At 44.9% G+C, this 26,926-nt stretch overlaps 1 protein-coding gene across 1 annotated transcript in view; it reads right to left on the bottom strand.

Moving 5' to 3' along the window:
* Positions 1-26,926, bottom strand: part of LOC120027058 (CUB and sushi domain-containing protein 3-like) — a 704,521-nt gene that overhangs the window by 139,360 nt on the left and 538,235 nt on the right. Inside the window, exons 34-40 of the mRNA XM_038971903.1 lie at positions 26,459-26,662; positions 9,403-9,527; positions 8,767-8,863; positions 7,428-7,532; positions 7,072-7,190; positions 6,271-6,340; positions 2,195-2,311 (exon numbers count right to left, since the gene is read on the bottom strand). Of these exons, the coding sequence (XP_038827831.1) occupies positions 2,195-2,311; positions 6,271-6,340; positions 7,072-7,190; positions 7,428-7,532; positions 8,767-8,863; positions 9,403-9,527; positions 26,459-26,662 (837 nt within the window). The remainder of the gene's footprint in view (positions 1-2,194; positions 2,312-6,270; positions 6,341-7,071; positions 7,191-7,427; positions 7,533-8,766; positions 8,864-9,402; positions 9,528-26,458; positions 26,663-26,926) is intronic.

Below are 26,926 nucleotides of genomic sequence, written 5' to 3'. Positions count from 1 at the left end.
TGATGAGAAAATAATTGTCCAGCCCATTGGGTATGTCAGTACACCCACATATGCCATGTCTTGAAATATGCAGACAGATGGATTAAAAGTAAGTTTACATTGTAATACTTCTGACAACCAACTTTCTAGCTCTGCCCATAACTTTTGGACTTTATAGCATTCCCAGAAAGCATGGATTATTGAATCACACATTTTATATTTCACCATGCGTTTGAATCCATTCAACCAGGCTAAAATGACTTGCTGTCGAAACATGCATATACTGTAACTCAAACATATGCATACAGCAGTGGAGGCTCTTCAGAGGAGATAGGGGAGGACTATCCTCCTCAGTGAATTTCATAAAAATACAAAATTGTGAAAACTATACTAAATATATTAATGTCACCAAATAATTGATTAAAACACACTGTTTTCCAATGAAGGTCTATAGTAGCCTCAACAGCACCATGGTGAAGCCAGAGGACAGCTAACTTCTGTTCTCCTCTGGGTACATTGACTTCAACACAAAACCTAGGAGGCTCTTGGGTCTCACCCTCTTCCAAAGACTTACACAGTAATCATGACAACTTCTGGAGGACTTCCTCCAACCTATCAGGGCTCTTGCACCATGTACTGACATGTTGTCCACCCAATCAAAAGATCAGAAAATGAATCTAGTACTGAAAGCATAAGCTACAGCTAGCTAGCACTGCAGTGCATAAAATGTGGTGAGCAGTTAACTCAAAGAGAGAGACAGACAATAGTTGAAGAGTTTTGAACTAATTCATTTCTTCCAAAATAAATGAGAAGCAAAAGAGAGAGAGCTAGCTATATTTGTTTGTATTTTTTTTAACTTTCACTTTCAGCTACTCAAACACCCGGCTCAAACAGAGAGGGATGCTATGTTATCTAGCTGGCTATGGCTATCCAACACTGGAACTCTTCTAAGTCAAGGTACGCTTTTGGTTTTATTAATTTATTGCCACCGGGGCCCACCGGTGTACCTGCTAAACTGCTTTCTGATTGTACATTGTACTGCATGATTGTAGCGAGTTTACTAACGCGTTAGTTCTAGTAGCTACAGTATGTTGACTATGAGGTGAAAACGATGCAGGCTGTGTCTAGTGGTCAGCAGTCATGATATGTTTTTTTCACCTGGTCACAGACAGATGATGTGTTGTGCACTGAAGTCCACAAGCGAAGGGAAAAGGTAAGAGGAAGAGAGCACGTAGATAGATGCGAAAAGGAATGATATATACAAGGAGCAAAGTGATCATGCTGTTTGTATGTGGCTGCTAGAAAAGTGAACTGTGTTTGCGTGTGATTCATTTGAAAAACATTTCTTAAACGGAAGCAAACGGAATGAAACGGGGATAAACATACCTCAATTTGTCCAATAGAAACTCTAATATGCAACTGTTGGACTAATGATTCCACCCTAGATCACCTAGACGCAGGCAAAAGTGTGCAAGGTGCTATTGAATGTGTCACTGTTTGTCACCTTGATTACTCAAAATTATTCGACCTGTTGTAGCAACCTCATGATGGGTAGAGGGAAAATTAGAGTATCGTGTAGTAACCTAAACCTTTCAATGTTACATTGAACTGGGTGAATGCAATATGAATGACTGTCATCCAAGATGCTGTAATAGAAATAAGGTCATGCTCATCAAAAAAAAGCATCCTCCCTCATCTTAAACGGCACCGACCGCCACTGCCATACAGTAAATCATACATTGGAAATCTGTGGAGAGATTTGCTGTGGAACAGCAGCTTGAGTTAACACGCGCATATCGCCTGCAAGGAGATAACGCATTTGGTCCAGAGTGCATTAGTGTCGACTACACTATTTATGTAGCCTACTATAGGTAAACAATGATGCTGCTTTCTGGTTGACTGGTGGATTGACTTTACATCACGGTTGGTGTTACACTTTCCATGTCTCTGCACATTAGGCCTATAAATCAAGCATCATTACCTCTACAGCTGACAAACATGGGTCTGACACTTCCCTACACTGCTGCTACATCTAGGACCACTTCCCCACAAGCTGGGTTTTCACTGAAATAATATCAAGACATCCACTTCTTTGTAAGACAGTGTGTGACAGTGGCTTGGCCACAATGGCAGTGAGTTAATGTACCAAAGTGATAGGTAGCTTGACAGTGTGTGTATGTGCTTGTTCACAATGACTGTCAGTGGGTTCCCATACCAAAGCCGGTGGGTAGTTTGACAGTCCAGGTGCAGTCTAATCCACTGGGGTAGTTCCCAGGGAATCCAGGGCTCAGGATGACACCGCTGACATCAGTCATGGAGCCACCACACTGGGCTGTGGAGACAATCACATTCAGACAGGCTAAAGGATAGAAGAGTAAAATAGAGCAGAGTACAGTAGAGTACAGTATAGTAGAGTAAAGTAGCGTAAAGTACTGTATAGTAAAGTTCAGTACAGTATAGTATAGTACAGTATAGTAGAGTAAAACCACATACAGTATAGCAACGTTGAGTAGAGTACAGTACAGTACAGTAGAGTAGAGTAGAGTAGAGTACAGTAAAGTACAGTACAGTACAATAGAGTAGAATAACTACTTTATTAATCATAGACAAAAATCTTAAACTTCACCATGCCATGTTCTTATCTGTATTTATAGCTACAGCCTCCTAAAAGCAGAAAGGTTAATCTCGGGTTAAACATCTCTAGACTGTATGAATGGGTATTGGGGCCACCGCTAGATTAGTACATTATTGACAGGCCTTTAAATGGGCCTGCCCTTCAAACATTCTGAAGTCTATTTTAGCATCAGCGCTACAGATCAACTCACCTTGTAGTGCTATTAGCATAGTCTCTTTCCCTCTCAGTGGCTCAGCCAGTCTGAGGTAAATCTTATTCTGTGAAAAGAACAGCCTTCTGTGTGCTAAAAGGCACAAAGGAGCTGCGTACCTTTCGTAATGGTGTGAGAGCTTTTATAAAACAACGAACAAAAGCACAACGCTTCATTGGGGTCTTTCAGAAAATGTATCTGCACAGGCAGAATTTTTTTTGTTCACCACTTACAAGTGTTGTGTGTCAGAAAAAAGTAATTCTGTTAGATAAAAAAAGAAAAAAAGATGAAACAATATCAAAAGCAGTTGAAACCTATCCGACCTGAAAAATTATGGATGAGCTGAGTCGACTGTGAATAAAGAGGCGTTCGGACTTGTGGCCGGAACTCTTTAGTGAGAGTTGCACCTTCAAAGCTGCTGGAACGTGGAGAGGGGACGGGAAGTCCAATGGGACAAACAGAACACGTGAAGGCATCAAAGCACCAGGGATTTCTGAGAGATAAACAACGTGGCCTTGATAAGTCAACGGTTGAACTTTAGAGGTCCTAACACTGAGGCCTAGGGTCCCAAGGGAAACCCTCTAGTACCGCATCGCCTTCCAAAATCAGTGGCAGTGGGGAGGCTCAGATGGAAACTTCTGGCACATCAAAAACAGCAGTCACAGAACGTATCCATCACGCCCCTCACAGTAGAGCAGCTCAGAGGAAGAGACTGTATCGAGCGTGAGGACAGAGATCCGAGATCCCAGAACATTTAATTTTTTTCTGTTTGGTGAAATAGGCTCATTCAGCTCATTCAATGACTGGCAAGAGACTTAAGAGAATGTGTCCGTTTCATATGCATACCAAAGCCCAATGCACATCCCTGGAGTGATCAGGCTCATTATTTTTGTTTACAAAGCAATGTACACGTTGTTTCTGAACAAATCAATCAAATTCATCATGTCTAGGTGAATTACTGTACGTTGACCAATGTGTTTTATTTGAAAAACTTTTTTGCAATATGCTTAAAAAAGGTGATGAAAAAGGTCTGTAAGCAGGTGAACTGTGAATATTTTTTTCCCCCCAGGATATACAGCTGGCCTGAGATGACAGTTGTCCCCGAGACAACAGCCAACTCTGGAAATGTCAAAGTTGTACTTTCTCTACTGTGTACCGAGCCTCTAGACTAGGGGCTCCAAAACTTTTTGGCCCGAGACCTCATTTTGATATCCACATTTTTTTAAACTTTACTTGCATAAAAACTGTGGATGGAAATGTGGTTAGTGAGGATCTTTTCCCCCCAGTCTGATTTAGTGCCTGGTCTAATGAGGCTTGTGAGCATTGTAGAGGGAAAACGACACATACAGTGCATTTGGAAAGTATTCAGACCCCTTCACTTTTTCCACATTTTGTTACATTACAGCATAAAATTTACACACAATACCCCATAATGACAAAGCAAAAACAGGCTTTCAGAAATGTTTGCAAATGTATAATAAAAGAAAACTGCAATATTACATTTACATAAGTCTTCAGACCCTTTACTCAGTACTTTGTTGAAGCACTTTGGCAGCACATACAGCCGAGTCTTCTTGGGTATGATGCTACAAGCTTGGCACACCTGTATTTGGAACGTTTCTCCCATTCTTCTCTGCAGATCCTCTCAAGCTCTGTCAGGTTGGATGGGGAGCATCGCTGCACAGCTATCTTCAGGTCTCTCCAGAGATGTTCGACCGGGTTCAAGTCCGGGCCCTGGCTGGGCCACTTAAGGACATTCAGAGACTTGTCCCAAAGCCACTCCTGCGTTGTCTTGGCTGTGTGCTTAGGGTTGTTGCCCTGTTGGAAGGTGAACCTTCACCCCAATCTGAGGTCCTGAGCGCACTGGAGCAGGTTTTCATCAAGGATCTCTCTGTACTTTGCTCTGTTCATCTTTCCCTCTATCCTGACTAGTCTCCCAGTCCCTGCCACTGAAAAAAATCCCCACAGCATGATGCTGCCACCACCATGCTTCACCATAGGGATAGTGCCAGGTTTCCTCCAGACATGACGCTTGGCATTCAGGCCAAATAGTTCAATATTGGTTTCATCAGACCAGAGAATCTAGTTTCTCATGGTCTGAGAGTCCTTTAGGCAAACTCCAAGCGGGCTGTCATGTGCCTTTTACTGAGGAGTGGCTTCCGGCTGGCAACTCTACCATAAAGGCCTGATTGGTGAAATGCTGTAGAGATGGTTGTCCTTCTGGAAGGTTCTCCCATCTCCACAAAGGAGCTCTGGAGCTCTGCCAGAATGACCATCGGGTTCTTAGTCACCTCCCTGACCAAGGCCCTTCTCCCCCGATTGCTCAGTTTGGCGGTGCGGCCAGCTCCAGGTAGTCTTGGTGGTTCCAAACTTCTTCTATTTAAGAATTATGGAGGCCACTGTGTTCTTGGGGACCTTTATCGCTGCAGACATTTTGGGGTACCCTTCCCCAGATCTGTGCCTCGACACAATCCTGTCTGTTTATTTTTTGCTCTGACATGCACTGTGGGGCCTTATATTGACAGGTGTGTACCTTTCCAAATCATGTCCAATCAATTGAATTTACCACAGGTGGACTCCAATCAAGTTGTAGAAACATCTTAAGGATGATCAATGGAAACAGGATGCACCTGAGCGCAATTTCAAGTCTCACAGCAAAGAGTCTGAATACTTATGTAAATAAGGTATTTCACTTTTTTATTTGTAATAAATTTGCAAGAATACAGAAAACCTGTTTTTGCGTAGTCATTATGGGGTATTGTGTGTAGATTGATGAGGATTTTATTTATTTAATCCATTTTAGAATAAGGTTGTAACGTAACAAAATGTGGAAAAAGTCAAGGTGTCTGAATACTTTCCGAATGCACTGTGCGTGTTCCTGAGAGTCTTATCTTTCAGTGATGGAGTCATAATATTTTGTAGCTTAAACCATTCAAAAGATAGAGCCACATTTGTAGGAAGAATACAGAAACCACTCTGCTTATTACAACCACATCTACCGGCTACAGGAGGTTACTGACATAACCCCTGTTCTCTGAACGACCCCATTTTCAGCTTCTCTCATGACCACTAGTTTGGAAAACGCTGCTCTATACAATCTTAATTGACAGTCATACCTTTACGTCACAGAGTAAAGGAACTCTATTCTATTTTCTACTAGATGTTTAGACATACAGATGTAGGATCTTCATTTGAGTCAGTTTTCTACAGCAGGAAAATAATCCTGCAGCAACAGGACATGTGAATTATTATGTGGGCTATAATTAATGGACATTTTTGTAGGGGTTGATACATTTTTCGTTTCGTGCAAATAAAGTCTGAAATTAATTTCAAAGTGGAAATGACAAACTTTATAAGCCTTTTTAAATACACTACAAGTTTGTTTGTATTTCCTGCTCAGCAAAAAAGAGTGATCAAATGACGATCCTACATCTGTACTAATGTCACAGTAAGGTTATCCACATACCAAGACACAGTGGGACTGGGTAGTTCCATCTCCGGACTGGTCCTGGCATACAGGTTATATGGGCGTTCCCCTGGTGAAGAAAATACATGTAAGAGATAATCAATGAGGGGCTATGCCTTCTCTGGAAAATTATGAACGAAGTGGAAGGTGTGTTCCACAACGCGCTAGTGGAGTGGAAATAACCTCCCATGGAGTTGTATTATTTTCCAGAGACCGCACCCCGAGTTGATTATGCCTTTTATACCATGGCTATAATTTAACACAATTCCACAAAAAATGTATTCATTTGCAGGTAGAAATGTGTTCAACATCCAGCTAGCTAGTTTACTAGATAGCAACAGTAGTTGCCTTGGTAACCAAACAAACAGACTTGCTAGTTTAGCTAACCAAACCATCAGTCCTAGCTTGCTATTATGAAAATCGAATTATGTCAATGCCAATAATGTTTTCAATTAGACTTTTCCTTTCAAAAGCAGCTCAAACATAGAACATGTAATAACTATAGCCATTGAATTCTACCATACAAATATACTGTGCGTTATAGGGAAATAATGAATGCTCTAGAATGCCCTTCAATCTGAAGTCAATCTGAAACAAGTTTTGAAGAATGCCATGGTGTAAGTATTTATAAACATACAGTATTATGTTGTAATGTTACATATGCCTTATTCATAGATGCTTTAGAACAGTAGAACACTGAGAAAAACGTTCAAAATACCTACTAAGATGAACAGACGGAGAGAATAGATGAAATCAATCCAGATAGAGAAAAAAATAGAGATTGAAAGAATTGCCTCTTACCTGCAGAGAGTAGCCTTGTTCACACTGGAACAGCACCACGTCTCCAACCATGTAGCGCTCTCCAACCTTGATGCCATAGTTGGGGGTCTGTGGCTCTGGACAGGACTCCAGACCTATGGCTGAGGAGAGAGGGAAAGAGAAAATATGACTTGTTGTCACAGTTTTACACACACACACACACACACACACACACACACACACACACACACACACACACACACACACACACACACACACACACACACACACACACACACACACACACACACACACACACACACACACACACACACACACACACACACACACACACACACACACACACACACAATAAAGCCATCTAGTGACAGCCATACCTGTGTACTCCAGGTGGAAGCCTGCAGCAGACACACTGATGTCTGAACTGAAACTCAGGTATAGGTTGTTGGACGTGCTGTTGAGCAACTGGGGGATGGTGGTGCCTTGAAAGAGAGAGAGAACGAGAGTGAGACAAGATGTTATAAAATAAGCTCTTTAAAGGTTCACTTCACCCTTACTGCTTGTTGTCCTGCCATAAATACTAACCCCCCCCCCCCCCCCCCCCCAAAAAAAAGATGGGACAATCAATTAGTGATTAAAGGCTTATGTAAAACAGGAACATAGTAACACCGTGTAGTTGGTTTGTGAATCAACCTTTTGCTTGTGTTTCATACCATTCAGATGATACCCTCTCAGCTACTGGTAAGGTGCAATTTAGCGACACTAACAAGTGGTTAATAACAGACTTAAATAACAGTGAACAGCTATGAAGAGAACAAACAGTCTAGCTACAGCACTTGGACAGCTGTAAACATGACGCATATTGTGTCCATCTCCCTACTCCGTTCTCCTACGTGTCCTCCTCACATCGATCTCATTCCCTCTCTAACATCCCATTGTTCCAACCTCCAGCAGCTTCCTATAGATTGTATAGGTGATGAGGCAGGTCAGATCTGTATGGACCAGCTCACAGCTCCACATTGTGGAGTGGCCCTGTCCTTCAGGCCTCAGCATGGGACTCATAGCCAGTTGAACTTCCACATTACTGTCCACCCCCACGTCCTCCTCCCGCTCTCCACCCCATAGATCCAGCATTGACCCGTTGGGCCTCGGTGACAGACAGGCCAACAAGGCCGGAGCGTGGCTGATGCTGGGGCCCTATCGATGTGCTCATCAGCCATGGTATTATTGTCAATGTGGCTACAGAAATCAACGGGAGGGAGCTCCCTTGACAGGCCTGGCAGGAAATAATCTGTAGTACACAGTCAGGGAGGGACACATTGAACCACATGTGTTCCGACTGGTAGAATTATATGATCATGATCGTGGACGCAAGAAGGTGTATTTCTTGAGGGAAAACAACTTATTTTTTACAGTAAATTATTATAATGATCTCGGAAAGGGATTTTCGTGTTATGAGATACATTTTGTGTTATGAGATCGTGGTCATGGACGCAGGAAGGTGTTTGTCTTGAGGGAAAACAACTTATTTTTCACAGTAAATTATTATAAGGATCTCAGAAAGGGACTTTCTTGTCATCGAATATAGCTAGCTGGAACTCTAATTGATGACCAAATCAGGATGACATTAACAGATATCACAACACATTTGTGATGCTAAATAAATGAAGGCACCAGAAGTGTTTTTTACATTTTTATACAGGATCTGTAGATTACCTGAGTAGCTGCCCAGTCTAGGAGCGTGGTTGTCACCTCCGTCATAGAAGTCCAGAGAGTCCCAGTTGTGTTCGGAAGCAAAGCTCACCACCTGGACCTGAGAAGTTCGGAGTCAGACCCTTTTCACACTCCCTCACCAACCTGACCCGAACTGAGCTAACTCACTAATGCCTGATTCATACTATATCCCAAACAGTACTATACTGGCTTGCATATTATCTTTTCACATTATCCTTTCCAACACTGTTCCAGCCACTATGGCGGATGCGTAAGCAGGCCACCACAGTACAGCTCGATTCGGCTTGGCTCAGTAGTCTGAAAAGGGTATCAGCCAGAGGAAGAAAACTCCCATACAGAAATACACATACACTTCGTCGTCACTTAATTTAAAAAACACATTGAAAACGTACTGTAGATAATATTCAATGGAAAGAGATAGGGGCGAGAATTGAGGTTCAAAACACAGAGCACTCTTACTGGCGACATTAAACATTTACCCTTTAAATAATTAATAAGCTATTAAGCATTCCCTTTATTAAAAGTTTTAACTTCTCATACTGCATGGCGATATTGTTAAATTTCAAACATCTATATTTGTCCATGGGACTTCAAACAGAACAGAAGAGGCCCTCTTACTTGGATTCCAGCGCCCTCGGGCACCGAAACCTTCCAGACGCAGTTCTGATTGTTGTCATAGGGCTCAGGGTAACCCGGGGACAGGATGGTCCCCCTGCGTGCCGTCAGGGTCCCTCCACACGGCACTGAGGAGACAAAGTCAAAACACAGAGGGATGTATGTTAGTACACCGTACAAGTGCCTGTCGTAAAATACAGTACGTCCCATACATTAGCACAAGCACATCAGACATCCAAGGAAAACGACATGCTACATCAGACTAGCTAGCATGTATGTCCTAATATGTCCACCATATACGTGGGTCTGTGCTTTGGACGCACCGATGGCTTTTAAATATACAGATATCATTATGTAGCTAGTACAACCAGGTGGCTGTGCTGTGCCTAATGGAGCAAGGCATGTCTTCTCCTAGACTGTGTTAAATACATGAAACTGAAGGACATCCTAGATGAGCACTGCTAGTCTGTTACACTTTCTGAATAGGGGCCCTGGTTACCTCACTACAGACAGAGATATCACTATAGATGTCTGACATATAGTGAAGATTCAGTGAGGCCTCAGTCAATAGAAGATTGATTGTCTAACATAGAGAGAACGCATGTTGGACAAGGAACGGTTAATCATATCTTCGATAAAGACATTCTTTGCAGTGACAGACAGTGATTGTAGAAAAAGTAAAGAGGTCTAAAATAATGTAATACCTCACGTTGACCAATCAGCACAGCACTTATTGGCCTCATACCTATACACACATCCCATCCCACCATGTGTCTGTGATTAAATAAAACTTTATTTAAAAAGGGACAATGAAAAAAAAGGGATGCTTGTCGGATGTGGCAGGGCTGGCAAACTATTACAGACTACAAAGGGAAGCACAGCCGAGAGCTGCCCAGCAACACGAGCCTACCAGACGAGCTAAATAACTTCTATGCTCGCTTTGAGGCAAGTAACACTGAAACATGCATGAGAGCATCAGCTGTTCTGGGCGACTGTGTGATTACGCTCTTCGCAACCGATGTGAGTAAGACCTTTAAACAGGTCAACATTCACAAGGCCGCAGGGCCAGACGGATTACCAGGAAGTGTACTCCGAGCATGCGCTGACCAACTGGCAAGTGTCTTCACTGACATTTTCAACCTCTCCTTGTCTGAGTCTGTAATACCAACATGTTTCAAGCAGACTGTCACGCCCTGACCTTAGAGATCCTTTTTATGTCTCTATTTTGGTTGGTCAGGGTGTGAGTTGGGGTGGGCATTCTATGTTTTTGTTCTATGTTGTCTATTTCTATGTGTTTGGCCGGGTGTGGTTCTCAATCAGAGGCAGCTGTCTATCGTTATCTCTGATTGAGAACCACACTTAGGTAGCCTTTTCCCACCTTTGTTTTGTGGGTAGTTGTTTTCTGTTTTGTGTGTATACCTGACAGAACTGTTGCGTTTTGTTCCATTTTAGTTTTTTTGTTTCAGTGTTCAGGTTATATTAAACATCATGAACATGTACAATGCTGTGCTTTGGTCTCCTCCTTCTTCCTCAGACGAACATCGTGACAGAACTACCCACCACCAAAGGACCAAGCAGTGTGGTGTAATGGACTCCTGAACATGGGAGGAAATCCTGGACGGCATGGGACCCTGGGCACAGACGGGAGAGTATCGTTCCCAAAAGAGGAGCTGGAGGCAGCTAAGGCGGAGCGGCGACGCTACAAGGAGTTGGCTCGAGGAGGCGTGCACGAGAGGCAGCCCCAGAATTGTTTTTGGGGGGAGGCACACGGGGAGATTGGCGGAAGGTCATAGACCTGAGCCAACTCCTCGTGTTCGCCGTGGGGAGAGATTGACCGGGCAGGCACTGTGTTATGTGGTGACGCGCAAGGTGTCCCCAGTGCGCACTCATAGCCCGGTGCGCTACATCGCAGCTCCTCGCATCGGCCGGGCTAGAGTGGGCATCGAGCCAGGAGGGATGGTGTCGGCTCAGCGCATCTGGCCTCCAGTTCGTCTCCTCGGCCCGGGTTATCCTGCACCAGCCCTACGCACGGTGTCCCCGGTTGGCCAGCACAGCCCAGTGCGGCCTGTTCCAGCTCCCCGCACTTGCCGGGCTACAGGGGGTATCCAGCCAGGACGAGTTGTGCTAGCTCTGCGCTCGAGACCGCCAGTGCGCCTCCATGGCCCAGTGTATCCGGTGCGTCGGCCAAGGAAGAGGCCTCCTGCATGTCTCCCCAGATCCATGGCACGAAGCCTCCAGTGATGATCCATGGCACGAAGCCTCCAGTGATGATCCATGGCACGAAGCCTCCAGTGATGATCCATGGCACGAAGCCTCCAGTGATGATCCATGGTAAGAAGCCTCCAGTGATGATCCATGGCACGAAGCCTCCAGTGATGATCCATGGCACGAAGCCTCCAGTGATGATCCATGGTAAGAAGCCTCCAGTGATGATCCATGGCACGAAGCCTCCAGTGATGATCCATGGCAAGAAGCCTCCAGTGATGATCCATGGAAGAAGCCTCCAGTGATGATCCATGGCAAGAAGCCTCCAGTGATGATCCATGGCACAAAGCCTCCTGTGTGTCTCTCCACTCCAGTGACGCCCTTCAGTCCGGAGCCTCCAGCGACGATCCCCAGTCCGGAGCATCCAACGACGATCCCCAGTCCGGAGCCTCCAGCGACGATCCCCAGTCCGGAGCTGCCAGAGTCTCCCTCCTGTCCGGAGCTGCCAGAGTCTCCCTCCTGTCCGGAGCTACCAGAGTCGCCCTCCTGTCCGGAGCTGCCAGAGTCGCCCTCCTGTCCGGAGCTGCCGGAGTCGCCCTCCTGTCCGGAGCTGCCAGAGTCGCCCTCCTGTCCGGAGCTGCCAGAGTCGCCCTCCTGTCCGGAGCTGCCAGAGTCGCCCTCCTGTCCGGAGCTGCCAGAGTCGCCCTCCTGTCCGGAGCTGCCATAGTCGCCCTCCTGTCCGGAGCTGCCAGAGTCGCCCTCCTGTCCGGAGCTGCAAGAGTCGCCCTCCTGTCCGGAGCCCGCTGCGAGGGTCCCCAGTCCGGGGTCGGCGGCGAGGGTCCACGTCCCGCACCAGAGCCGCCACCGCGGATAGATGCCCACCCAGACCCTCTCTTATAGGTTTAGGTTTTGCGGCCGGAGTCCGCACCTTTGGGGGGGGGGGTACTGTCACGCCCTGACCTTAGAGATCCTTTTTATGTCTCTATTTTGGTTGGTCAGGGCGTGAGTTGTGGTGGGCATTCTATGTTTTTGTTCTATGTTGTCTATTTCTATGTGTTTGGCCGGGTGTGGTTCTCAATCAGAGGCAGCTGTCAATCGTTGTCTCTGACTGAGAACCACACTTAGGTAGCCTTTTCCCACCTGTGTTTTGTGGTTAGTTGTTTTCTGTTTTGTGTGTATACCTGACAGAACTGTTGCGTTTTGTTCCATTTTTGTTTTTTTGTTTCAGTGTTCAGGTTATATTAAATATCATGAACACGTACCATGCTGCGCTTTGGTCTCCTCCTTCTTCTTCAGACGAACATCGTGACACAGACCACCATAGTCCCCGTGAACAAGAACACTAAGGTAACCTGCCAAAATGACTACCTACCCATAGCACTCACATCTGTAGACATGAAATGCTTTGAAAGGCTGGTCATGGCTCACATCAACACCATTATCCCAGAAACCCTAGACCCACTCCAATTTGCATACCGCCCCAACAGATCCACAGATGATGCAATCTCTACTGCACTCCACACTGCCCTTTCCCACCTGGACAAAAGGAACACCTATGTGAGAATGTTATTCATTGACTACAGCTCAGCGTTCAACACCATAGTGCCCTTAAAATTTCTTATGGCTGCATCCCGCTACCGGGATCGATATGACAACAGCCAGTGAAAGTGCAGGGCGCCAAATTCAAACAACAGAAATCTCATAATTAAAATTCCTCAAAAATACATGTGTCTTATATCATTTTAAAGGTAATCTTGTTGTTAATCCCACCAAAGTGTCCGATTTCAAATATGCTTTTCAGCGAAAGCACTACAAACGATTATGTTAGGTCACCACTAAACCACAATAAGCACAGCCATTTTTCCAGCGGAATATAGCAGTCACAAAAAGCAGAAATAGAGATAAAATTAATCACTAACCTTTGATTATCTTCATCAGATGACACTCATAGGACTTCCTGTTACACAATACATGCATGTTTTGTTTGATAAATTTCATATTTATATAAAAAAATCTGAGTTTACATTGGCGCGTTACATTCACTAGTTCCAAAAACATCAAGTGATTTTGCATAGCCACGTCGTTTCAACAGAAATACTCATCATAAATGTAGATGATAATACAAGTTATACACATGGAATTATAGATATACCTCTCCTTAATGCAACCGCTGTGTCAGATTTCAAAAAAACTTTACGGAAAAAGCAACCCATGCAATAATCTGAGACGGTGCTCAGAAATATAATAAAATTAGCCGCCATTTTGGAGTCAACAGAAACCAGAAAATACATGATAAATGTTTCCTTACCTTTGATGAACTTCATCAGAATGCAGTCCTAGGAATCCCAGGTCCACAATAAATGCTTGATTTGTTCGATAATGTCCGTTATTTATGTCCAATTAGCTACTTTGGTTAGCGCGTTTGGTAAACAATTCAAAAGTCACAAAGCGTGTCCACCATAACATGACGAAATGTCCAAAGGTTCCGTAACAGTCAGTAGAAACATGTCAAACGATGTACTGAATCAATCTTTAGAATGTTGTTAACATACATCTTGAATAACGTTCCAACCGGAGAATTAGATTGACTTCAGATGAGCGGTGGAACGGAGGTCCTCCTCATGTGAACGCGCATGGTGAAAACATGGTCAGCTCGTGGCAGTGGTGACTAATTCCTGTCTCCTTCGGCCCCCCTTCACATTAGAGTCATCAGACAACATTCTATTGACTGTTGACATCTAGTGGAAGCCGTAGGAAGTGAAAACTCATCAATATCTCGCTGTAATTTCAATGAGAGCTTGGTTGAAAATCTGCCACCTCAGAAAAAATCCAAACAGGAAGTGGAACTTCTCAGGTTTTTGCCTGCCATATGAGTTCTGTTATACTCACAGACATAATTCAAACAGTTTTAGAAACTTCAGAGTGTTTTCTATCCAATACTAATAATATGCATATATTAGCAGCTGGGACTGAGGAGCAGGCAGTTTACTATGGGCACCTCTGTGCACCTTTCATCCAAGCTACTCAATACTGCCCCTGCAGCCATAAGAAGTTAAAGCTCATCACTAAGTTAAGGACCCTGGGACTAAACACCTCCCTCTGCAACTGAATCCTGGACTTCCTGAAGGGCCGGCCCCAGGCGGTAAGGGTAGGTAACAACACATTCACCATGCTGATCCTCAACACGGGGGCCCCTCAGGGGTGCGTGCTCAGTGCCCTCCTGTACTCCCTGTTCACTCATGGCTGCACGGCCAGGCACGCCTATTTTTATTATTTACTTGACCTTTATTTATACAGGTTTTTTCTCATTGAGATAACATCTCTTTTCCACGAGAGACCTGGTCCAATAGCAGCAGAGGGAACAACGTTTCAGACAAATCAACTTACATACACTAACACAACATTAAACAAAACTATAAACACACATACAGTACAACAAAAATATTGTACATTAAAAACACAAACGTCTTGACTAAAAACAGCTGGCCTAAAAACAATTTACACTCTTCTATAATATGTACATCGATCAAGTGTTTAAACTCCACCAACGAAACTAGATCATCACATTTTAAAATGTTCATGACGGAAATCCAGGACCACGGAGCTAAGTAACTAAAACTATTTCTACCATGTTCTGTTCTAATTTTTGGTACTGTTAGAAGCAAATCAGAATGGGACCGTAATTGATATTTATTTACTGACCTGACTAAAAAAGAACAGAGATAAAATGGCATTTTACCCAATATGGCCTTATAAATCAGTGTATACCAGTGTTTAAGCCTACGCAAGGTCAATGACGACCAGCCAACAGCGCTGTAGAGATCACAATGATGTGTTAGACGTTTCTGATTTTAAATGAACCTGAGGGCTGCATGATACACTGAATCAAGTGCTCTCAGGGTAGTGGCTGAGGCCTGCATATATATAACATCACTAAAATCTAAAACCGACAGTAATGTACATCGTACCAGCTCCTTCCTGGCCTCAAAAGAAAAACAAGCCTTATGCCGGTAATAAAATCCTATTTTCAGCTTGAGCTTCCTTATCAAGTTCTCTACATGCACAGTGAAGCTCAGTTTATCATCAACCCACACACCCAAAAATGTGTACACTTTAACTTGCCCTATAGTATGTCCAGCCAATGTAGCAATGACATGATTTGTAACATGCCTGGCATTTGAAAATACCATGCATTTTGTTTTACCCGAATTTAGAATCAGCTTTAAATCATACAGATTCTGTTGTATGATGTTAAATGCTCTTTGGGCATTTTCAAAAGCTAAAGATAAACTACTATCACTTGAATAAAGAACAGTATCATCTGCATAAAAATGAACATCCGCTGTTTCAATCAGATCCCCAATGTTGTTGATATACAAAATGAACAACAGTGGGCCCAAAATAGAACCTTGCGGAACACCTGAGCACACCTCTATGGACTCTATGGATTTACAACCATCGCCATTACACATTGTGTACGATTTGATAGGTAATTTATAAACCAATCTAGAGCACGACCAGTAATTCCACAACATTTTAACCTTTGCACTAACACAGCATGGTCCACGGTGTCAAAAGCCTTCGACAAATCAATAAATACAGACACCCAATGTAACTTCTTATCAAGAGCACAGTGGATGTCATTTAAAACCCTCAATGTTGCTGAAACAGTGCTGTGGCCAGACCTAAAACCTGATTGCATTCCATTTAAGATGTTGTTTTCTTGGAATTAGACCTTGGAAGTAGACTCCAGTACCTTTGACAGTACAGACAATTTTGATATGGGTCGATAGTTGTCAAGTAGCGAAGGATCTCCACCTTTCAGGAGAGGCAGTACAAAAGTAGATTTCCATAACTTGGGGATTTCCTTAACATCAAGCGTGAGGTTAAAAATACATGTTAAGGGGGAGCAATGATGTCTGCAGCTAGGTGTAGGAGGCAGGGGTCTAGTTCATCAGGGCCAGGGCATTTAAAAAAAAAATACATTTCTTTCAGGGCTTTACACACTTCTGAAACAGAGTGTTATACCTTTGACCTTTTCAAATAAACTGCCTGCATCTAAAAAATGCGTATTCAAGGCTTTCAAAATGGAGGTTCTCTCAGTTACAATCTGTGTATCGACCAACAATTGTTTGGGAAGCTGTGTATCTCTTCTGCACTCCAAACCCTTCACTTCTTGCCAAAATTTGGATGGATTATTTACATTTTGTGAAGTAGATTTCAGGTAGTGGTCTGCTTTCAATTTACAGATCATAGCCACACCCATATTTTGAAGATGTTTAAAAGCCTTCCAACCATCTGCCAAACCAGTCCCTCTTGCTTTAGCCCACATAGCATTTCGTTCTCTTATGATTTTTGTAAGTTCCTTAGTAAACCAAGGGTTCTTTCTGCCCTTAATCCTGTATTTTTTTAAAGGGGCATGCCTATTGAATACATCCGGTAATGCGTTGTGGAAGTAAGAAAAGGCTAGTTCAACATCAGGGATTAATTCCATTCTATTCCATTCAATGCTAGATACATCATGTAAAAAACCTTGAATATCAAACCGCTTCCAGTTTCTTTTCGTAATAACACGTGGAGATTTCTTAGGAATTTTACCATCTCTCACACAGGCAATAGCACAGTGATCACTTATGTCATTTGCAAAAATACCAGAAGCATTAAAATGATGGGGAGTATTGGTTAAGATCAAATCAATCAAAGAGGATTTCAGAGGATACTTTATATTCAACCTCGTTACACTGTTGACAATCTGAGTGAGATTGTAGGTATTGCACATGATTTTAAGTTGATCAGAGCTAGATGTTAGCCAGTCCTGATTCAGATCACCCATCAGGACAAACTCAGAATTTACATTCTGTGATAACAATTTGAAAATACAATCCAGAGAGCCAACAGTAGCAGATGGAGTTCTATAACAACAAGATACAACAATATTTAAAGATAAACCAAGATTTAGGTTCAGAGACAGATATTCAAATTGCTTAGGTTTAGTAACAGAAGTCAGAACGACCACCGAGAACTTGTCTTTTACATATACAGCAACACCACCACCCTTAGATTTACGATCTGTACGAAACACATTGTAACCATTTATGCCAATATTTTTGTCAGTAATAGATTTTTTGAAGCCAGGTTTCAGAAAGCATAAATACATCAGGGTCGGCAGTTTTTATCCATATTGTCACGTTCCTGACCTGTTTTCTGTTATTTTGTATGTGTTAGTCGGTCAGGGCGTGAGTTTGGGTGGGCAGTCTATGTTATGTGTTTCGATGTTGGTTAATGGGTGACCTGATATGGTTCTCAATTAGAGGCAGGTGGTTTTCATTTCCTCTGATTGAGAGCCATATTAAGGTAGGTGTTTTCACATTGTTTGTTGTGGGTGGTTGTTTCCTGTGTCAGTGTTTGTCGCGCCACACGGGACTGTCTCGGTTTGTTTGTACGTTCGTTCTTTTGTGTAGTCTGTTTTTCCTGTTCGTGCGTTCTTCGTTACATGTAAGTTCTTACGTTCAGGTCAGTCTACATTCGTTTTGTTATTTTGTTTAGTATCAAGTATAGTTCGTTTTTTGTCTTGTTTAAATAAATCATGTCAAGTTACAACGCTGCGTTTTGGTCGAATCCCTGCTCCTCCTCTTCGGTTGAAGAGGAGGAGGAATTCCGTTACAGAACCACCCACCGAACCAGGACCAAGCAGTGGAATACTAAACAGGAAGGGACATGGGAGGACGTGTTAAACGGCAAGGGTTGCTACACATGGGAGGAGATCCTGGCTGGAAGGGATCGCCTCCCATGGGAACAGCTGGAGGCAGTGAGGAGAGCAGAGGCAACCGGAGAGAGGAACCGAAGATATGAAGGTACGCGGCTAGCACGGAAGCCCGTGAAGAAACCCCAAAAATTTCTTGGGGGGGGGCTAAGAGGTAGTGGGCCGAGGGCAGGTAGGAGACCTGCGCCCACTTCCCAGGCTAACCGTGGAGAGCGGGAGTACGGGCAGACACCGTGTTACGCAGTAGAGCGCACGGTGTCTCCTGTACGTGTTCATAGCCCGGTGCGGGTTATTCCACCTCCCCGCACTGGTAGGGCTAGATTGGGCATTGAGCCAAGTGCCATGAAGCCGGCTCTTCATATATGGCCTCCAGTACGTCTCCTTGGGCCGGCTTACATGGCACCAGCCTTACGCATGGTGTCCCCGGTTCGCCTACATAGCCCGGTGCGGGTTATTCCACCTCCCCGCACTGGGCGGGCGACGGGGAGCATTCAGCCAGGTAAGGTTGGGCAGGCTCAATGCTCAAGGGAGCCAGTACGCCTGCACGGTCCGGTATTTCCGGCGCCACCTCCCCGCCCCAGCCCAGTACCACCAGTGCCTACTCCACGCACCAGGCTTCCAGTGCGTTTCCAGAGCCCTGTTCCTCCTCCACGCACTCTCCCTATGGTGCGTGTCTCCAGCCCAGTGCCTCCAGTTCCGGCACCACGCACTAAGCCACCTGTGCGTCTCCAGAGCCCTGTACACACTGTTCCTTCTCCCCGTACTCGTCCTGATGTGCGTGCCCTCAACCCGGTGCCACCAGTGCCGGTACCACGCACCAGGTCCATAGTGCGTTTTGAGAGTCCAGTGTGCCCTGTCCCTGCTCCCCGTACTAGCCTGAAGGTGCGTGTCCTTAGCCCGGTGCCTCCAGTTCCGGCACCACGCACCAGGCCTACAGTGCGCCTCATCCGGTCTGAGCCATCCGTCTCCCCAGCGCCATCTGAGCCATCCGTCTCCCCAGCGCCATCTGAGCCATCCGTCTCCCCAGCGCCATCTGAGCCATCCGTCTCCCCAGCGCCATCTGAGCCATCCGTCTCCCCAGCGCCATCTGAGCCATCCGTCTCCCCAGCGCCATCTGAGCCATCCGTCTGCCCAGTGCCGTTAGAGCCGCCCGTCTGTCCCGAGCCGTCAGAGCCGTTAGTCAGTCAGGAGCCGCTAGAGCCATTCGTCAGTCAGGATCTGCCAGAGCCGCCAACCAGACAGGATCTGCCAGAGCCGTCAGCCAGCCATGAGCAGCCAGATCCGTCAGCCAGCCATGAGCAGCCAGATCCGTCAGCCAGCCATGAGCAGCCAGATCCGTCAGCCAGCCATGAGCAGCTAGATCCGTCAGCCAGCCATGAGCAGCCAGATCCGTCAGCCAGCCATGAGCCGTCCAGCCAGGATCCGCCAGAGCCGTCCAGCCAGGATCCGCCAGAGCCAGCCATCCAGAACTGCCCCTCAGTCCAGAGCTGTCTCTCTGTCCGGAGCTGCCCTTCAGTCCGGAGTTGCCCCTCTATCCTGAGCTACCTCTCTATCCTGACCTACCTCTCTATCCTGACCTACCTCTCTGTCCTGAGCTACCTTATCCCGGTGCTGCCCCTTATCTCGACGGTACCCTTTAAATTAAGTGGGTGGAATAGGAGGGTGGTCATTCAGAGGGGAATACGGAAGCTGGGATTGACTATGGTGGGGTGGGGACCTCGCCCAGAGCCTGAGCCACCACCGTGGTCAGATGCCCACCCAGACCCTCCCCTAGACTTTTGGTGGTGCGTCCGGAGTACGCACCTTGAGGGGGGGGTTATGTCACGTTCCTGACCTGTTTTCTGTTATTTTGTATGTGTTAGTCGGTCAGGGCGTGAGTTTGGGTGGGCAGTCTATGTTATGTGTTTCGATGTTGGTTAATGGGTGACCTGATATGGTTCTCAATTAGAGGCAGGTGGTTTTCATTTCCTCTGATTGAGAGCCATATTAAGGTAGGTGTTTTCACATTGTTTGTTGTGGGTGGTTGTTTCCTGTGTCAGTGTTTGTCGCGCCACACGGGACTGTCTCGGTTTGTTTGTACGTTCGTTCTTTTGTGTAGTCTGTTTTTCCTGTTCGTGCGTTCTTCGTTACATGTAAGTTCTTACGTTCAGGTCAGTCTACATTCGTTTTGTTATTTTGTTTAGTATCAAGTATAGTTCGTTTTTTGTCTTGTTTAAATAAATCATGTCAAGTTACAACGCTGCGTTTTGGTCGAATCCCTGCTCCTCCTCTTCGGTTGAAGAGGAGGAGGAATTCCGTTACACATATATTCACAAAATCAAGCTTCAGCAGAAGACTTCTTACATTCATATGCAAAAACTTCAGGCCACTCTGACTACTTAATTTGGCAGGGGTAAGAATGTCAGGACCTGGATTAGACTGGACATTTCCAGACAATAGAAGCAGCAAGATAATGGCAAGTCTAGATCGAGGGTTACAACATTTGGATTTACAGACAGCAGTTGAACGAGAATCCAGAGTCTCCAGAGTCTTTAACGCCACAACATTCAGGAGATGTGTAAAGTCCAGATACATGGTTAAGTACCAAGAGAACAGTCCTGACATGTAAGAGCAAGAGTCTGATTAATCCCATATTGTTCAGGAGAAATGTGCATAGTTCTCATGTGCATTTCCGGAGCAAGCGTGGGGTTTCTCACAATACTCGAGGGAGAAACAATCATATACTTCCTCATTCACAGTGCAACGGGCTCTAAAAGTATCGCCAACATTGTAAAAGCCAAGGCTAGACACCAGCAACATGAACAACAGCATCATGTTTGTTAAATGCTCTAAAAGTCAGTAATCAAATAGTTCAACCGCTGATCAATAAAAAGTCAGCGATATATGCGTATGATGTAGGCGAGCAAAGGTCCGGGGAGAGAGAAAGTGGTGAGGGCACCAAGCAGTTCTGATGAGCGGTGACGGAATCTTTCGTCGAAAGCGGTTCAGTTGTCAGATTTTCCTTGGAACTTTTACAAAGTACGCATCGTATTTTCCTACCATGTCGCTCGGGACCCATTCTCCATGCGTTGTTGTCTGCTAGAAATGTAAGTATGAGCGGATTGCGCTAGCCTCCGTCCGTTCGCACCTTCAAATTTTTGTATAACACCATCATTAAGTTTGCCGTTGACACAACAGTGGTATGCCTGATCACCAACAACGATGAGACAGCCTATAGGGAGGAGGTCAGAGGCCTGACCTTGTGGTGCAAGGACAACAACCTCTCACTCAACGTGATCAAGACAAAGGAGAGGATTGTGGACTACAGGAAAAGGAGGACCGAGCACATCCCCATTCTCATCGACAGAGCTGTAGTGGAGCAGGTTGAGAGCTTCAACGACTGTCTTCGTGTGCTTGGACCATGTTAGTTTGTTGGTGATGTGGACGCCAAGAAACTTGAAGGGCTGCCAACTATTGTCCTCCGAACCGCGTGAGGAGGGAGAGAGGTGGGAGAGCAGAGCGTTGTCAATAGCACAAGCTGGTATCTAGTGCTGCCAGAACAGGTTTCTTCTTTCCTACTCAGATGCTCAGATACGATGGTGATGCTATCTGTGAAGGATAACGGTGTATACTAGGGGTCAGCGCTAAACACTTTGTTTAAACAACTAAGAGCAGGTAGGGTCACATTGATGGCTGTCTAATATTGCAGCAGAAATGTCTGACGGATCCGAGAGACAGCAAGAGAGGGAGAGAAATAGCGAGAGAGGAGGGAGAGATGGAGAGAGAGAGAGAGAGAGAGAGCGAGAAAGAAAGGGGGCAAAAGAGGGCAATGAGCGAGAGAGAGAAAAGTCCAATATATCTGTGTCAGGCGCTTAAATTATTCAACAAATTCACTTCAGAGCAATTTCAACTCATCCATATTTTACAGATGATATATAAAATGCAGCCATAGTGCTAAGATAATCACAGAGAAAATCCTATGGACCGTATCCTTCCCACTGGAAAAAACGAAAAAGACTAGTTCTACGTCAGGCCAAAAAGGCAGCATGGAGAGAGCAATTCATTTGCAAATATGGCCCTGTCAATTTTGCGCCCCCTAATGCATTGATAGAGGCTCTTCACCTCCAGATAGCTAGATAGAAGCCTTTCACCGCCACATAACTAGACAGAGGCCATTCATTCAAAGACAGCTAGATAGAGGCCCTTTATATATGAACAGAAGGAGCAGACTACAGCTGCTAGATAGAGGCCCTTTATATATGAACAGAAGGAGCAGACTACAGCTGCTAGATAGAGGCCCTTTATATATGAACAGAAGGAGCAGACTACAGCTGCTAGATAGAGGCCCTTTATATATGAACAGAAGGAGCAGACTACAGCTGCTAGATAGAGGCCCTTTATATATGAACAGAAGGAGCAGACTACAGCTGCTAGATAGAGGCCCTTTATATATGAACAGAAGGAGCAGACTACAGCTGCTAGATAGAGGCCCTTTATATATGAACAGAAGGAGCAGACTACAGCTGCTAGATAGAGGCCCTTTATATATGAACAGAAGGAGCAGACTACAGCTGCTAGATAGAGGCCCTTTATATATGAACAGAAGGAGCAGACTACAGCTGCTAGATAGAGGCCCTTTATATATGAACAGAAGGAGCAGACTACAGCTGCTAGATAGAGGCCCTTTATATATGAACAGAAGGAGCAGACTACAGCTGCTAGATAGAGGCCCTTTATATATGAACAGAAGGAGCAGACTACAGCTGCTAGATAGAGGCCCTTTATATATGAACAGAAGGAGCAGACTACAGCTGCTAGATAGAGGCCCTTTATATATGAACAGAAGGAGCAGACTACAGCTGCTAGATAGAGGCCCTTTATATATGAACAGAAGGAGCAGACTACAGCTGCTAGATAGAGGCCCTTTATATATGAACAGAAGGAGCAGACTACAGCTGCTAGATAGAGGCCCTTTATATATGAACAGAAGGAGCAGACTACAGCTGCTAGATAGAGGCCCTTTATATATGAACAGAAGGAGCAGACTACAGCTGCTAGATAGAGGCCCTTTATATATGAACAGAAGGAGCAGACTACAGCTGCTAGATAGAGGCCCTTTATATATGAACAGAAGGAGCAGACTACAGCTGCTAGATAGAGGCCCTTTATATATGAACAGAAGGAGCAGACTACAGCTGCTAGATAGAGGCCCTTTATATATGAACAGAAGGAGCAGACTACAGCTGCTAGATAGAGGCCCTTTATATATGAACAGAAGGAGCAGACTACAGCTGCTAGATAGAGGCCCTTTATATATGAACAGAAGGAGCAGACTACAGCTGCTAGATAGAGGCCCTTTATATATGAACAGAAGGAGCAGACTACAGCTGCTAGATAGAGGCCCTTTATATATGAACAGAAGGAGCAGACTACAGCTGCTAGATAGAGGCCCTTTATATATGAACAGAAGGAGCAGACTACAGCTGCTAGATAGAGGCCCTTTATATATGAACAGAAGGAGCAGACTACAGCTGCTAGATAGAGGCCCTTTATATATGAACAGAAGGAGCAGACTACAGCTGCTAGATAGAGGCCCTTTATATATGAACAGAAGGAGCAGACTACAGCTGCTAGATAGAGGCCCTTTATATATGAACAGAAGGAGCAGACTACAGCTGCTAGATAGAGGCCCTTTATATATGAACAGAAGGAGCAGACTACAGCTGCTAGATAGAGGCCCTTTATATATGAACAGAAGGAGCAGACTACAGCTGCTAGATAGAGGCCCTTTATATATGAACAGAAGGAGCAGACTACAGCTGCTAGATAGAGGCCCTTTATATATGAACAGAAGGAGCAGACTACAGCTGCTAGATAGAGGCCCTTTATATATGAACAGAAGGAGCAGACTACAGCTGCTAGATAGAGGCCCTTTATATATGAACAGAAGGAGCAGACTACAGCTGCTAGATAGAGGCCCTTTATATATGAACAGAAGGAGCAGACTACAGCTGCTAGATAGAGGCCCTTTATATATGAACAGAAGGAGCAGACTACAGCTGCTAGATAGAGGCCCTTTATATATGAACAGAAGGAGCAGACTACAGCTGCTAGATAGAGGCCCTTTATATATGAACAGAAGGAGCAGACTACAGCTGCTAGATAGAGGCCCTTTATATATGAACAGAAGGAGCAGACTGCAGCTGCTAGATAGAGGCCCTTTATATATGAACAGAAGGAGCAGACTACAGCTGCTAGATAGAGGCCCTTTATATATGAACAGAAGGAGCAGACTACAGCTGCTAGATAGAGGCCCTTTATATATGAACAGAAGGAGCAGACTACAGCTGCTAGATAGAGGCCCTTTATATATGAACAGAAGGAGCAGACTACAGCTGCTAGATAGAGGCCCTTTATATATGAACAGAAGGAGCAGACTACAGCTGCTAGATAGAGGCCCTTTATATATGAACAGAAGGAGCAGACTACAGCTGCTAGATAGAGGCCCTTTATATATGAACAGAAGGAGCAGACTACAGCTGCTAGATAGAGGCCCTTTATATATGAACAGAAGGAGCAGACTACAGCTGCTAGATAGAGGCCCTTTATATATGAACAGAAGGAGCAGACTACAGCTGCTAGATAGAGGCCCTTTATATATGAACAGAAGGAGCAGACTACAGCTGCTAGATAGAGGCCCTTTATATATGAACAGAAGGAGCAGACTGCAGCTGCTAGATAGAGGCCCTTTATATATGAACAGAAGGAGCAGACTACAGCTGCTAGATAGAGGCCCTTTATATATGAACAGAAGGAGCAGACTACAGCTGCTAGATAGAGGCCCTTTATATATGAACAGAAGGAGCAGACTACAGCTGAGGTCAACTCCTGTTTATGAACTACTGTACTCTGTGTCACCCTTCGTTGCTTTGGAGCAGGGCTTTGGAGCAGGGCTTTGGAGCAGTGCTTTGGAGCAGGGCTTTGGAGCAGGGCTTTGGAGCAGGGCTTTGGAGCAGGGCTTTGGATGGGCTTGACAGAAAAGGACACCATGTCATTCTGTCTCTGCCAGTGAGGAACAGGGAGCTATCACAGGTCAAAATGTAATCTACAACTCATCAGACAGGCACACACTCTGCCTACTGTACCCCACCAAGTACACAAAAAAAGCCTAGAAGAAATAGCTGTCTTAAAAGTAGTGTGATAAGAATGTTGATCTGGCTCAAAAACAGAACCTTGAATATTGGTGTGTGGTCTGAGAAAAAGAGGATGCAGAAAAAAGGCTAAACTTACTTGAAAAGAAAAAAGGGAGTATTTAAAAGATCCTTCAAATGTAATCCAACTGACAATGTCTTTGACAATGTCAAAAAAATAGAAATGATTGGCACAAGATGGAGGGAGAGTTGGAACATATAACTAACAAAATTACAGTTAACAAACATTTACGCTTAATCCAGTATAAACTAATGTGTAGAATTTATTATATATGAGACAAAATTCACAAATTCTACAGCACAACGGCAGAGTCATGTCTTAAGTGTAAAACTAACAATGACTCAATAATTCATGCCTTCTGGGAGTGCTATAAAGTCAAAAAGTTATGGGCGGAGTTAGAAAGTTAGCTGTTTTTACAATAATAGATTGCAGTTCTATTGATAGTCAAAATGTGTAAGAAACTGGCCAGAGCGCTCGTCAGGAAAGAGAGTGAGTGTCATCTCTCACTTTAACTCTATACTCTCATCAGAGACAATCTCTCTCTCTCTCTCTCGCTCTCACACTCTCTCTCTCTTCTCTTCTTGCTCAACCCTCTGTCTCTATCCTCTCTCCTCTCCTCACCACACTCTTTAGACCTGGCTGAATGCACAGCCAAGAGGAAACATTCTGTTCAGAGTGGTAAGGAAGGCCCTCTGAGGGACCCTCACAGCCAAAACCCCAGTCTGCTTTCGTGTGCACACTCACGCTCCCACGATAATGACTTTGCCTCACTTAAGAGGCGGCCCGTGACGATTGGCATGTTGACAAAGCTTGTTAGCGGTAGAACAATCAGGGGTGTTTCTCACACACGGTAGCCAATCACCGTAGCCGACAATTGGCTTGGGGGCCAATCATACTGACCAACACAAGTGGGTAGGGAGTCGTTCCATTGGGCCAGGGTGTCAGGGACGGTCTCACAGCGGATGGCGGTGGAACCGTGCAGGACGTATCCAGGGTTACACTCAAACAGGACCGAGGCACCCATGGCGAAGTCGTTCCCGATCCGTTTGCCGAAGCGAGGCTCAGGGACTGAACTGCACTGGGTGGCACTGGTCCTTGGGACAGCTGTGGATAGGATAGGAGGTGTCAGTAAAGCAATGGAAGAAGAAGCAGCAGCAGGGGAAGAAAAACTTCAAATTAGATATACCCAATCTCTCACCACAGACTTTCAGCTAGCTGGCTAGCTAGCTAACGTGACATTTGATAATGGGTTCTGAGGTAAGATATAACATCAATGCAAAACCACGTCTGAGACAGACCAGCACCATGGTGTTCTTAGGCTTTGTAAGAGCAGAGGAGAGCGTGTGTCTGTTACCTTCATCATCCGCC

The sequence above is a fragment of the Salvelinus namaycush genome, chromosome 32 (genome assembly GCF_016432855.1).
Source record: "Salvelinus namaycush isolate Seneca chromosome 32, SaNama_1.0, whole genome shotgun sequence".
NCBI lineage: Eukaryota > Metazoa > Chordata > Actinopteri > Salmoniformes > Salmonidae > Salvelinus > Salvelinus namaycush.
Note: the sequence above shows the minus strand (reverse complement) of the source record. Positions and strands in the feature narration are given on the sequence as shown.